The 14,246-nt window shown below is 42.5% G+C and overlaps 1 protein-coding gene across 1 annotated transcript in view; it reads right to left on the bottom strand.

The window, feature by feature from the left end:
• The window catches only part of CALB2 (calbindin 2), a 147,662-nt gene that overhangs the window by 96,873 nt on the left and 36,543 nt on the right, over positions 1–14,246 (bottom strand). The window contains exons 2-3 of the mRNA XM_029609236.1: positions 5,176–5,252; positions 3,557–3,646 (exon numbers count right to left, since the gene is read on the bottom strand). Coding sequence (XP_029465096.1) covers positions 3,557–3,646; positions 5,176–5,252 — 167 coding nt within the window. The remainder of the gene's footprint in view (positions 1–3,556; positions 3,647–5,175; positions 5,253–14,246) is intronic.

Genomic DNA, 14,246 nt, shown 5'->3' with positions numbered 1-14,246 from the left:
CTTCTGTCACTCCACTGGCACCTCGGCAATAGGTCAGCTTCTTTGAAGTGTTGGCTTGCTTCTGGTGCTCCTGCTTCTAGTTCCCTGTTCTTGTCTGGTATTCCTGTGTTCTTCCAGTTCCCTCTGTTCCATCTTCTTGAGTTTTTGGTTTCATCATGGTCAGTCTTCCTTCATCTGTCTTCAGCGTCTCGTCTGGCTCTTGTGGTCCCTCATCCTCCTTCCTCCTCTTCATCCTCATCTCTTTGGATTGGACTTCTGGCTTTGACCTTGGATCGGACTTCTAACTTTGACTATGGACGACTTCTGACTTGAACTCGGATTAGACCTCGATACTTCTTGACCTCCACCTTCCCCTGACCACTGCCTGCTCATTGTTACTGATTGAACTCTACCTGCCCAGACCTCCACCAGAACCACGACACTGAGTGAACTCTGCCTGTCTCTGACCTTGGCATGAACCTGACTCCACTTGCCTGCTGCCTATCTTGACTGCTGCATGCTCTGACTCCTCTTTCTTCATGTTGGCCTGCAACCTCTTCTACACAATGGACCTTCACCTCCACAGAGGCCCACCCATAAATACAGCTGGCTCCGGCACCTGAGGGCTCAACCTAAGGGGAACAAGGGCTGGTATTGGTGAGGCTCCTGTTGGGCCTCTCTGTTCCAGCCAGCTTTGCCTGCGGGCAGTGGGGACCTGCAGGGCTCCTCCCTGCAAGTGGCGACGATCGCTCCCTGTGACATAGTGAGGGCAAAGGCGATCGGCGCCATTTTGAAACCAGTCCAGCACCGGCACCGAGGGTATGATTGAAGGGATGGCTCCCGGACCCCCCGCTAGACCACCAGGTACATGTAAAAGGTTTTTGGGGGGGTCGGGAGGGTCGGGAGGATGGGAGAAGCAAAGGGGTAATTTGTAAAGGGTCGGGGTGGGTTTTTTTTTATTGGGCCATCGGCGCCATTTTTATCAGTGGTAGCCAAAATGGCGCCGATGGCCCGAGAGCGGGAGATCGTGCAGGGACCCCCCCCCCCACTGGACCACCAGGTAATTTAACATTTTGGGGGGGTTCGGGAGGGTGGGGGAGGGTAAAGGATTGGTTTTAAAGGGTCAGGGTGGGTTTAGGGGTTGTTTTGGTGTGCCGGTTTTCCCGCCCTCCCCCCAAATAATTCCCGTACTCGATTTAACGATTTTTCATGATAAATCGAGGGAATTCCTATTGTATTGAGTCCCTTACCGATTAATGACGATTTTAAAATTATCGGACAATAATTTAAATCGTTAAAAAACGATTCACATCCCTATTCATAACTAATCTGGAAAAGTGAACAATGATGAGCTAATCAGATATGCAGATGACATAAAATTATTCAAAGTTGTTAAAACAGCAGCAGATTGCGAGGAACTGCAGAAGACTATGAGACCAGGAGACAGGGCAACTGAATGGCAGATTAAATACAATGTTGAAAAGAACAAAGTGATGCATATAGGAAAAAATAATCCTAACTATGGGTACACAATGCTGAGCTCTGTATTGGGAGTCACCAGCCAGGAAAAGGACCTTGGAGTCCTTGTGGACAATAAGTTGAAATCCTCGGCTCAGTGTACAGCAGCAGTCAAAACAGAATGTTAGGCATGATCCAAAAGGGAATGGAGAATAAAATGGAAAATATTATATTGCCTCTGTATCGAGCCATGGTGCAACCACACCTTGAGTATTATGTGCATTTCTGATCATCCCCATCTCAAAAAAGACAGCAGAACTAGAAAAGGTGCAGAGGATGGTGACAAAAATGATAAAGGGCATGGAATGGCTCTCCTATGAGGAAAGGCTATGCAGGCTATGGCTCTTCAGTTTGGAAAAGAGATGACTGAGAGGGGACACGATAAAAGTTTATAAAATTATAAATGGGGTGGAATGGGTAAATGAAGAATGGTTATTTACTCTTTCAAAATATACTAAAACAAGGGAACACTTCAAGAAACTAGCAACTAGATTTAAAGCAAATTATAGAGAGCACTTTTTTACTTGGCACACAATCAGGCTGTGTTGCCAGAAGACGTGGTCAAGGTGACTAATATAGCAAGGTTTAAAAGGTTTGGGTCAGTCCCTTTCAGAAAAGTTCATAGCACAGAGGTTCCTATAGAGGCAGTGCATGCAAATTTATCTCATGCATATTCATTGTTGATATCCTGAAAACCTGACTGGATGGGGCTCTAGCTAGGTAGACTAAGGAAAGCTATTGCTATCCATGGGAGTAACAGGAAATAGATCTATTTTATGGGATCTGTCAGGTATTGTGACCTAGATTGGCCACTGCTGGAAACAGAATGATGGTCTCATTGTACCTTGATCTGACCCCACATGGAATTTCTTATGTTGTTATATTAAAGATGGCTTTTGTGTCTTTTCTGAGTTCCTCTCTAAGGCTCAAATTGTGCTTACAAATAAGATGATATTCAGTACCCATCACCCTCCTCAATGCAGCTGCCTGCACTTCAGCTGACTTCTCACTTAAGCCTGTGGCTAGAAAGTGGTCTTCAAATACTCCCCTGAAATGTTCCCAGTTGCTGCTTAAGTCACCATTAACCTTCATGTCTTCATAGACGGAAGGCTGTTAGCAGCTGCCATGATGCAGAAACACTTTTGTGCTTCAGCATCCATAGGAGAGCCAATCAATATCACTGTAGGCCTTGCCTTCTGCTAACAGGTCCTAAGCCTTCTGTACTCCGCAAACTCTCTAATTCAGAAGTAAGGAAGTGATGCAGGTTCAAATATTTCTGACACAATGTTTCATATGCAGAAATAAGAACTGAAAGCTGTTAGTGAGCAGCTGCCATGTTGTACTGTATTGCCCTGCAAGCAACAATAAGGTTAAAGTAACAACAGAGACAGGAAGCAGAAAACAGTGAAATATAACAATCAGTCCCTGGCATCAATCTATGTTAACATCTGTAACAGCACTTACAGGACTTTCTCCCAAAATTAAAAAAACAAGGAGAATTCCAGCAGAATCACTCAGTAGAAGTAATGTTTCTTTTGGGAGCAATATTCAAAACAGCCCACCAAGAGGCATAGTTGTATACATTTTCAAAGAGAAAGTCCTGCACGTACCTTCCCTTTGAACATTTCCCACAGGTATACCTGGGCTATGGACTCTGACTCTGCTTTTTTTTTGTGTGGGCCAGTTCTGACTGGGAAATAGCACTGAAAATGCAGCGTAGGCATGGTATTCCCTAATTCTGCCCAAAGCATTCCCCCTCGAGAACGCTTCGTCTTAACCTGGCTAAGAGCACATGCGCTGTGGAACCCCCATGCTTACTTTGAGACATGATACCTACTATGAGCAAACTGCACAGCGAGCGGATAAATCAGAGCTATTTTCTTCCGCATAGGTAGCAGGATAGTGGTCGGGGACAGGGAAGGGGATTTTTGCAGCCTGACAAACAAATGTTTGGCTTTGCCAGCCCAAATTCTGGTGAGGCCATGGCCCCTGCAGCCCACTCTGTTCTGACACCCATGCTGCTCCTGACAACACCTATCAGCCTGATACTGGAACTCACCTCTGCCATTTCAATACGTCCATCAGAATTTTTATCATACTTCTTCATGAACTCCTTCAGCTTTTCTCCAAAGTTGACGCTTGCAGTCTCCTGTGAATGGAAATGAGGATTTGTTTTATAAGAATGGCCTATGGGGGTTACCATCTCCACAGCACTGTGAAGGAACTAACAGTGCAGAATATATATAATACAAAATGCTGATTTGAGAGGTATAATGGCGTTGAGGAAAAACTGAGAGAATCCATAAGAGCAAAACTGTAGTGGTTTCTGAAATACCTTGATCTTGTCTCAAGATTCACTATCTATTATTTCCTACACTACCTGCATATGATTATTTATTCTGGATGGGGGAAAGGGATGTGACGATGACCCTAGAGCAATGGTTTCCAAACCTGGCTTGAGGGAACCCCAGACCAATCAGGTTTGGGAACCCTAACCTAGAGAGGCCATCGCTTAGCTGCATTCTTCCCTTTTCACGTTGCACTGGCCTCTCCAACCCTGCGTGCCCTTTAAAATGACCCATTCCCTTCCACAATGTTATCCTAGCATGACTTCCTTTGACCCCCTCCTAAAGCCTTGCCTTCTCTCCTTCCCAATTGGGAAATCTCATCCAGCCATGAGAAGCCGTTGTGTCTTCACACCCATGAAATCCTGCATTGTGGGTTTTTTTTCCTGATGGGCTGCACCAATTTTTGTATGCCCGATAGGCATTCAGGATAAAACTTTCTTGTGCAACTGTAGGAGTCACCTCATCTAATTTCAGAAGCTTGCTGAAAATGTCAAGGATCAGGTAGCAGAGGAGTCCAGATAAAATCTTACTACCTTTATTTAAAAAAAAAGTCTCTACATTGGGTAGCACAGCAAACATTCAGACACACTATTCACGGGTTACACGCTTGCTTAAAAGCTTTCTTTTTCATTTCCACATTTTTATATGAAATAAATAGGGGATCTGATTTTCTTTAAGCAGCTTTCTTACTGTCATAAAAAACACAGAGTATGATAGGTTCGGCCTTTTGGTCTTCTTCTGCTATCTGCCAATTTTCATTTCCAAGTTTAAATACTATAGATCCTTCCTGCTTGATCGCTGACTTTACTCTTGCTTCCCTATTGCTCAAGGATCCTCTGTGCTTTTTACATCCTTAAATTCGGACTCAGAATTTGTGCCCATTGCCTTCCATGGCATGGTGCCCTATCCCATGCATCAGTTTTTCTATGAAGAAATGCTCCTTTCTATTATTCATGAGTCTACCTTCTATAGCAGGGGTGGCTAACTCTGGTCCTCAAGAGCCACAAGTACACAAGTAGGTCTGGTTTTCAGAATACGCACAATAATTATGCCTGAGACAGCTCTTCATGCAGTGCCCCTATAGCCTTCTTGTTCTTTCCATTTTTTCCCCCTGAACAATTCTTGCCTCTTGTTCATTATTTCCATTTTGAGATGTTTGTATGCATCAGCATCTATCATATTCCTCCTCTCTTCCAAAAGCTTTTCTCTCCCTTAAACAGCCTTGACGTGCACTGTGCTGGGGATTCAGTGGGGAAAGAATGCACGTGGGAAGACAAAAAATGGAGGACAGAAAGAAGAGGAGAAACGTTTATAGGGAAGGCATCCTCACCACTCCAGCTCCTTTTCTGGCAGCTTGCAGCTCCTTGAAAAAGCTCTCCAACTCTTTTCCTTCAATATAACCATTTCCTAAAAAAGGAAAACCAATTAACATTAATTACTACAGACATGATAAAGGCAGTCCTTTCAATCTAAGATCCTCCTGGAGAAACACAGGGCAAATACTGGCGACATGGGGCAAGAAACTCAAGTGAGAGGGAAGGGATTCTTGATGGTGAAGGATTCTGTGAGAGACAGCAGGTTATGGTGCTCCATGAGATTGCTTTATCCTAGAAGAAGAGGTTTTTTGCATGCATCCTTTTGTACACCACGGAGTGATACCAAATGAATGTGATGCACACACACACAGACAATAGAAATGATTAAAACAGAAGTGACCAAAGGAGCTCTGCTGCTCCATTGCTGGTGACAGGTGATGAAAAAATGGCAGCATCTTGCATTCTTTTGCCCTGCCCCCAAATGCTGATGTGCCTAAATATGAGATATACTGACAGAGAAGAGCAGTTACAGATGTCAAGTCGGGTCTTCTACTTCATACGAAGGTATAGGACAAATGGATCTTGTCGCCTGCTGCTGGTAACAGTATTCTAATGCCTTCCAGTAGGAAAGGGAGGATCAGCAGAGACCAGCACAGGTATCAATATCACCAGTCGATAGGCCTTTCTTTGGCATACCTCAGAAATTCACTTCAATCTATTAAAAGATGAATCCTCTATTTGTGGGAAGATAAATTCTGTGGGAGCTGAATCTTTTACTCCTGGGAGCTCTTTGATCTATTTAGAGAGCAATACCTATCTTGGAGACACTACATAATCCACTGGAATTGGGATCCTTTTTTCTGAAGATTTAGCATGTATGCTGAAATAGTTCTAAGGGAAAGAAGCATCCAAAATTCCTTAAGACTCTAACTCTACAGGAATAATAATCCTGTATTCTGTAGATGAGCCCCTCTATTCCTGAAGGCTTTGATTCTTTCATTTCCAGAGACAGTATTTCATTTATTTTCTTCTAATAATGGAGTCCTTGAAAAATACAGTTTTCATGAGCACAACTGAGAAAACAGAAAGCATTAGCAATCAAACACTGAGGGGATAATTTTCAATAGGGTTTTGTGTTTAGAACTCGGTTTTACATGCATAATGCACTCTAACAGGTAAATTTTCAAAGGAGTTATACATGTAAATGTAACATGCTATTGAAGCAATTTTCAAATTCTATTTACATGCGTTAAATGCACTTAACATGGCTAAAACCAATTGACAATTCAATGGCATATATTGTAGCAATTTTCAAAAGCCCACTTAACATTGATAAAGTGCATTTACACATGTAAAACCCAATTTTAAGTTGTAAATGCTTTTGAAAATCAGGCTCTATGTGTATAAGTGGTATTTTGAAAATTGCTCTGATATATGCTATTGAATTGTTAATAAGTTTTACGTAAGTGCACTTTATCTACTAAAGACTTTCTCCCATTTTGTATCTATGGGAAAAATGCTTAGTAAATGAACCCCTAAGCTCATTAATGGACTTTTGAAAATAGCTACAATATAAGTTACACACTTAAATCCTTTTGAAAATTACCCCCGATTGTATTTATATTATTCTTATTGTTTACTATTAATATGCAGTTGAATGACACAATGGAACTGTCTTAGGCATAGAAATGTTAAGAAGAATAATTGTGAGTGTATTCAGTCTGAAGGATATGCACTGGGTTTAATTGATCTATGTCATAGAAACAGAGAATCTGACAGCAGGTAAAGCCTGCAAGGTCCATCTACCCTGCCCAGTTTGCTCCGTATGCAACACCATAGAGACTACAGTTTCTCTCTCTCTCTGGCTTCTGTTTCACTTCCTTGCAGTTAAGAATCTTTGATGCTTATTTCATGCCTTCTTGAATTCTTTTCCAGTCTTTACCTCTACTGGGAGGCTGTCCCATGCATCCAGCACTTTTTCTGCAATGAACTATTTTCTAATGTTACTCCTGAGCCTACACATTTTGGGCCTCATATCATGACCTTTCCGGTTATAAAATTTCCTTTCAGATGAAGAAGATTTGCTTATAGTGCATTATATTCACACCATATAGGTATTTGGATGTCTCTGTCATAATTTCCTTTTCTCTCCTTATCCTTCGGGTATAGATATTTAGATCCTTCTCATAGTCTTTTTTTCTCTTTTTAACCCTTTAAGACATTTTCGGCATACATTGTTCATCCACAGCATGCAAACGAAAAACAGCTCTTTACAGAATCCATATTCTTCTGTTAGAGAAGGAACATAGAATTCCCAGGGTGTTAAACAAAGAGGTATCTTAGAAAGAACTCAGTTTAGGCCATAATGCTCCCTAAAGCATCTCCAAATGCAGTCATATTTAAACAATTCACCCTTTAAAGTAAACTGTAATGTTTGTTTTGTTTTAATTTTTTATTTTCATTTTGTTTCTGGTTTATTTCATTTCATTTACTTTAAAAATGAAATAAAAAAAAAAAGGAAAAACAAAAGGTGTTGGTCTGTGCTCCTTCTCAACCGGTATATAAAGATCTGACTTTGGCCTTCAGCCAGCCCCCGCCTTTATAACCCTGACCCCTCCCCTCAATCCCCCTTCCTAACTTGCATCAGGAATCCCAGTCCCTTGCTCTGGCTTGGCCCCAGCCTAGCTCTGAAAGCTCTAGACCAGCTCCCCTGAATGGACAGCATAGCATTCCGTTGTTGTCAGAGCAACGCTACGCTATTAGTGTTGCTTTGACAGCAACGAAATGCCTCGTTTTCAGAGTACTCTGGACACAAGATGGAGCCGGTAATGGTGATTCCTGTTGTTAGCTTGGTCATGGGTAAAAGGGAAGCTAAGAAGTATTGTTGTGTGTGTGTGTGTGTGTGTGTGTGTGTGGCGGGGGGGGGGGGTCTAGCCGAAGCCATCTTTTAGACAGGTTAGGTAGCCAGACTGGGTCCAAACCATCATTATTTTTTTTTGAAGGGCAGTCAAGCAGAGCATCAGAAATTTAAATTTCATTATGTGGTTTATGTTGTTTCAGTTTAAAAATGGACACAAATGGCATGAAAAATATCATTGATACAAAAGCACATTCTTAGTGCGGACTCTGGACCATTTTGGTAGCTTCTCTCTTAACTGCCTCTGCTCTTTCTGGAGGTATGATCTCTAGAACTGGACACAATACTCTAGATGAGATCTTACTAACAAACTGTACAGAGACATTATCACCTCATTTTTCCAACAGATTCTATCTCTCCCTATGTTATGCATGCTAAGATTCTTCTGGCTGCGGCTACCACCTTGTTGCGCTGTTTTGTTACTTTGAGATCATTAGAAACATAGAAACATAGAAACATAGAAACATAGAAATGACGGCAGAAGAAGACCAAACGGCCCATCCAGTCTGCCCAGCAAGCTTCACATTTTTTTCTCATACTTATCTGTTTCTCTTAGCTCTTTGGTTCTATTTCCCTTCCACCCCCACCATTAATGTAGAGAGCAGTGATGGAGCTGCAACCAAGTGAAATATCAAGCTTGATTAGTTATGGGTAGTAGGGGAAGTAACCGCCGCAATAAGCAAGCTACACCCATGCTTATTTGTTTTACCCAGACTGTGTTATTCAGCCCTTATTGGTTGTTTTCTTCTCCCCTGCTGTTGAAGCAGGGAGCTATGCTGGATATGCTTGTAGTATCAGTTTTTCTTCTCCCCTGCCGTTGAAGCAGGATATGCATTGAAAGTGAAGTATCAGGCTTATTTGGTTTGGGGTAGTAACCGCCGTAACAAGCCAGCTACTCCCCGCTTTGTGAGTGCGAATCCTTTTTCTTCTCCCCTGCTGTTGAAGCAGAGAGCTATGCTGGATATGCGTGAAGTATCAGTTTTTCTTCTCCCCTGCCGTTGAAGCAGAGAGCTATGCTGGATATGCGTGAAGTATCAGTTTTTCTTCTCCCCTGCCGTTGAAGCAGAGAGCTATGCTGGATATGCGTGAAGTATCAGTTTTTCTTCTCCCCTGCTGTTGAAGCAGGGAGCTATGCTGGATATGCGTGAAGTATCAGGTTTTCTTCTCCCCTGCCGTTGAAGCAGAGAGCTATGCTGGATATGCATTGAAAGTGAAGTATCAGGCTTATTTGGTTTGGGGTAGTAACCGCCGTAACAAGCCAGCTACTCCCCACTTTGTGAGTGCAAATCCTTTTTTCCACATTTCCTCTTGCTGTTGTAGCTTAGAGCGATGTTGGAGTCACAGTAACCATGTGTATGTTTATTGAATAAGGGTATTGTCTCCAGGCAGTAGCCGTCATTCTGGCTAGCCACCCACTCTTTATTGACGGCCTCTTGATTTTATGGATCCACAGTGTTTATCCCACGCCCCTTTGAAGTCCTTCACAGTTCTGGTCTTCACCACTTCCTCTGGAAGGGCATTCCAGGCATCCACCACCCCTCTCCGTGAAGAAATACTTCCTGACATTGGTTCTGAATCTTCCTCCCTGGAGCTTCAAATCGTGACCCCTGGTTCTGCTGATTTTTTTCCTATGGAAAAGGTTTGTCGTTGTCTTTGGATCATTAAAACCTTTCAAGTATCTGAAAGTCTGTATCATATCACCTCTGCTCCTCCTTTCCTCCAGGGTGTACATATTTAGATTCTTCAATCTCTCCTCATAAGTCATTTGATGAAGACCTTCCACCTTTTTGGTCACCCTTCTCTGGACCGCCTCCATCTTGTCTCTGTCTCTTCGGAGATACGGTCTCCAGAACTGAACACAATACTCCAGGTGAGGTCTCACCAAGGACCTGTACAAGGGGATAATCACTTCCCTTTTCTTACTCGATATTCCTCTCTCTATGCAGCCCAGCATTCTTCTGGCTTTAGCTATCGCCTTGTCACATTGTTTCGCCGACTTCAGATCATTAGACACCATCACCCCAAGGTCTCTCTCCTGCTCCGTGCACATCAGCCTTTCTCCCCCCATCGAATACAGTTCATTCGGATTTCCATTCCCCATATGCATTAGATATGATTACCCAAGGTCTCTCTGCTGCTTGGTGTATGTCTGCAAATTACTCCCATCATTTATTGCTCCCTAACATTTCTGCACCCCCAAATGTAATAAACTTAGCTGCAAAGTTCTTGACCACTCTTTGAGTTTGTTATATTGCTCCTCATTCTGTCTGCTTGTCCAGTCTTTTGCAGATGGTAGTGTCATCATCAAAAATACAAACTTTCTAAACAACTTTTCTTCAATATCATCACAAAAATATTGAAAAGAGCCAGTGTCAAAACAGCTCCCTTACGTACTCCACTGAACAATATTATTTCCTATGAGTGAACTCCCTTTACCACTACCATTTATTGTCTATAACTCAACCAGTTTCGAATCAAGTCAACCACTTTAAGGCTCACCTATAGGCTGCTCAGATCATTTCAGTCTATGTGAGACAGTGTGAAAAGCTTTGCTGAAATTTGTGTGTATCATATTCAAAGCATATTAGTCATTCAATCAAATACATTGATGAGATTTGTTTTGCATGACCTCACTTGGGTAAAACCAAGATGTCCTGGATTCTGCAACCTTTTGGGTGGAAGATATTTTACTATCCTATCTTTTAGCGGCGTCTCCATTAATTTATCCACTATTTAGGTCAGACTAACTGGCTTGTAATTTCTAGCATCCTATTACCAATTTTATGACTGGGAATGACATCTGTTCCTGGCTCCAAGTATTGATTGAATATATCTGTCAGTAGCTCTACCAGAATTTCTCTGCATTCCTTTATTATCCTGGGATGTATCTCATCCAGTTCTATAGCTTTATCCAATTTCAGTTTGGATAGTTCTATGCAAACACTCTTGTTTGTAAATGTTTTGGTATCTTCATCAGTACCTTATGTAGCCCTGCCAACTATCTTCCTCCACGCACTTCTTCAGTGAACATTGAACAAAAGAATTTGTCTTCTGCTTTTTCCTTTTCACCGTACAATTCCACCTTTCCGCTTCCTTTTTTCACTGACATACCTGAAAAAAACTTCTTGTCACTTTGCATTACTGCCTTTAACTATCTTTTGTAATGCTTGTACCTTTGCTATCCTGTTTTCCTTGCTTCTCGCGGCTTTTCCATATACTTTTCCCTGTCCTTCCCTTGTACTTTTTGAATGTTAATCTTTAGGCCCTTACTTTCTCAGCCACCTTCTTTGAAAACCATACTGTTTTCTCCTTTCTCTTATTTTGTGTTTTCTTTTCAACATAAAGATGTGTTGCCTATATAATAGGTCCTTTTAGTTTAGTCCACTTCTGCTTCACAAAGATCTTCACACCCTGACAGGGCCACCCCATTTTAACAAAGTTGGAGCGCCTGAAGCACACGACCCTGACCTTTGTGTGCTCTTCTCTTATATTAAGCCACATTGTCTTATGATCATTAGCACTCATGTGGTCACTTACTTGGACATTAAAAACAAATTCCCCATTTGTTAGTACTAGGTACATATTGCCTTCCACCTTATGAGTACTGTTATCATTTGTCTGAGGAGTGATCCTTGGATGCCAGGATCTCTCTGCTTCTAAGTGATTCTACCGATGGGATGCTCCAATAAATGTTGGGCAGATTTAAATCTCCCACTGTAGCTCAACATAGTAACCTAGTAATGATGGCAGAAAAGGACCAAAATGGTCCATCCGGTCTGCTCAGCAAGCTTCTTTTGGAAGTATCAGCTGTGCTGTGCAGCTTACTTCCATGTTTATCTTTTTTGGGTGATGAGCCTTCTTGTACATTCAGACAATGCTGCTTGACATGCTTTGTTTATGGACTTGGCTGTAGAAGCCATCTTGTGCTTTTTCCCTTATGTCTGTTTAATCAGTGATTCCAGACCGTAAAAGTCAGGGCCCATGTTGTTTGTCGTCTGAATCCAATACCTCTTTCCATCCCTGACTTCCCACTGTCAGAGCGGAGAGTGATGTTGCAGTTGCATCAAGGGAATCGAGGCTTACGGGTTAAGGCCAGTAATATCATGTCTTATGTTAAAGGTAGTAACTGGCACTCCATGCAGGTTATCCCCATGCTTACTAGTTCCCCAGATTGTAAAAGTTTTGGCCCTTGTTGGTTGGTTGTTGTCTGAATACAATTCCCATTCCCCCCTGTTCTCTGACAGATGATTTCTTTCTTTTTAATTGTGAATCATTAATAATCAAGAAAGAGTCCGAATTAACACTGGAGACTGAAGTCTTCCCTTTATCCACAGTGCAGGTACAGTTCAGGCAGCAGTTGTGTGAATGCCTTTTACACACTGTCCTACCACAGAACAGGTAAGGCAAGAGCAGTGACAGTGTAAGCTTTCTCCCATACACACATTGCCCTATGCAGCACAGGCAGCAGCAGAACGGATCTCCCTGCATGGGCAGCAGAAGTGCAGGATCCCCAGCCCCTCCATACGTATACACCCACGCATACTGCTCTGTCACAGAAAAGATGCAGCATGGGGGCAGGAAGCAGTGCAAACATTCCTCGCACACTGATCCACCTTACAGCATATAAGTAAGAGCAGCGGCAGATCAAATGGACTCACACACTGCCTTGCAGTGGTCCTCAGCCATACTGAGAAGGAACTAGCTTTAAGGGTGAGAGAATAGTCGCCATGGTTGTGTAACGTTTGGCCATTCTGCTGAAGTTACCGCTAAGGGATACAAAACTATGATAGTGATCTGGACTCCTGTCTCCTGACCACCAACTCCTTTCATCTAACATCTTTCAGCTGTTAATGACTTTCATTACTTACCTGAATTGGATTTGAACCAGTGACCTAAAGGTAAAAAAAAAAAATAATAATCTGGGGAGCTGTGACAATCCAGGGAGCCATCCAGCCCCTCTTAGTTGGATGCTTTCCGAACAAGTATCGTCCATTTGATCATGAGGTCAGAGTGCGCAATCAATATCTATTATACTGAGGGACAAAAGGTTTGAGTGTTTCCTTTCTCTTGGCTCCTAAAGCCTCTACTCTCTGGTTTCCTTGTCATTGCCCCCTCAGCTCTCCAGTTTCCTCAATTATACCACTATGGAAAATAAAAAGAAAGGGAGCTGTCACATTTTCCTCTCCAAAGGTCAAGCCTGTTCGCATGTTTAGAAAACAAGACATGTGGCTAGAAATAAGATCTCTGCTGGGGAGGTGGAGGAGTGGGAGAGGGGAAATGATACACTCCTCTTTCACTATGGAGGTCAGATATGTAATCTGGCCTCAACCACAGGTGAAATGAATGCAGGAAGCTGGTGGGTATCTGTCCACATGTTCTAATGACCACACCATGAGGCACAACCGGTAGAGTCAGCACAGGGCAGGGACACAGTGCTAGTTTAGGCAAAGGATGCTGTGGAGGAGGAATGGAGGTGTACTGACAGAAGTCTGTGTGTATGAATCTCAGTACTAAGACAGCAGGGGTGCTGCAAGTCAGGACTGAGGTGCATTGGCAGAGCTATGAGCCAACCAGCCAACCAGCTGTCCTCTTACTCACAGTGACATTCTTGCATAAAATGATTGAACAAGGAATTTTGGGGGATCCCCCCCAGGATTCACTTTAGCACATCACTGATCTCATTAGTGAACAGCAGAGAGTGTTACAGGTCAGGATTGTAGTGCATTGGCAGAGCTATGTGTTCGTGTCTCAGTATTGGAATAGGAGGGGGTTGGAGTAGTGTGTACTGGCAGCAGAAATAGGCAAAATGATCATAGCTGTCACAAATTTTGATGAAGAAACCTAACCTGTAGTGAATACATAGATTAGAGATGGAGTTTATTAGATTAAGATAATATGAACTCAGTAAATTAGGGTAAAAATGACAAATCCTCAGCTCATGTAATTTGTAATTTTTCACGTTTTCCTTACACTGTATATACTATAGAATGCCTCTTGTGTCTGATGATGTATCCATCTATATCCTTTATCATCTACTCATGCATCAGGTACATAAGGTTCCACAGTATACATACTGTGGGACCTATCAGGAGGAAGTAGGCCTTTGAAGTTCATCCTTCTGGGAAGAAAAATGAAGCCTGCTGCAGGTGAGACCCAGCAAAGCCCATC

The sequence above is a fragment of the Rhinatrema bivittatum genome, chromosome 7, assembly GCF_901001135.1.
Source record: "Rhinatrema bivittatum chromosome 7, aRhiBiv1.1, whole genome shotgun sequence".
NCBI lineage: Eukaryota > Metazoa > Chordata > Amphibia > Gymnophiona > Rhinatrematidae > Rhinatrema > Rhinatrema bivittatum.
This window is presented reverse-complemented; position numbering and strand designations above follow the sequence as displayed.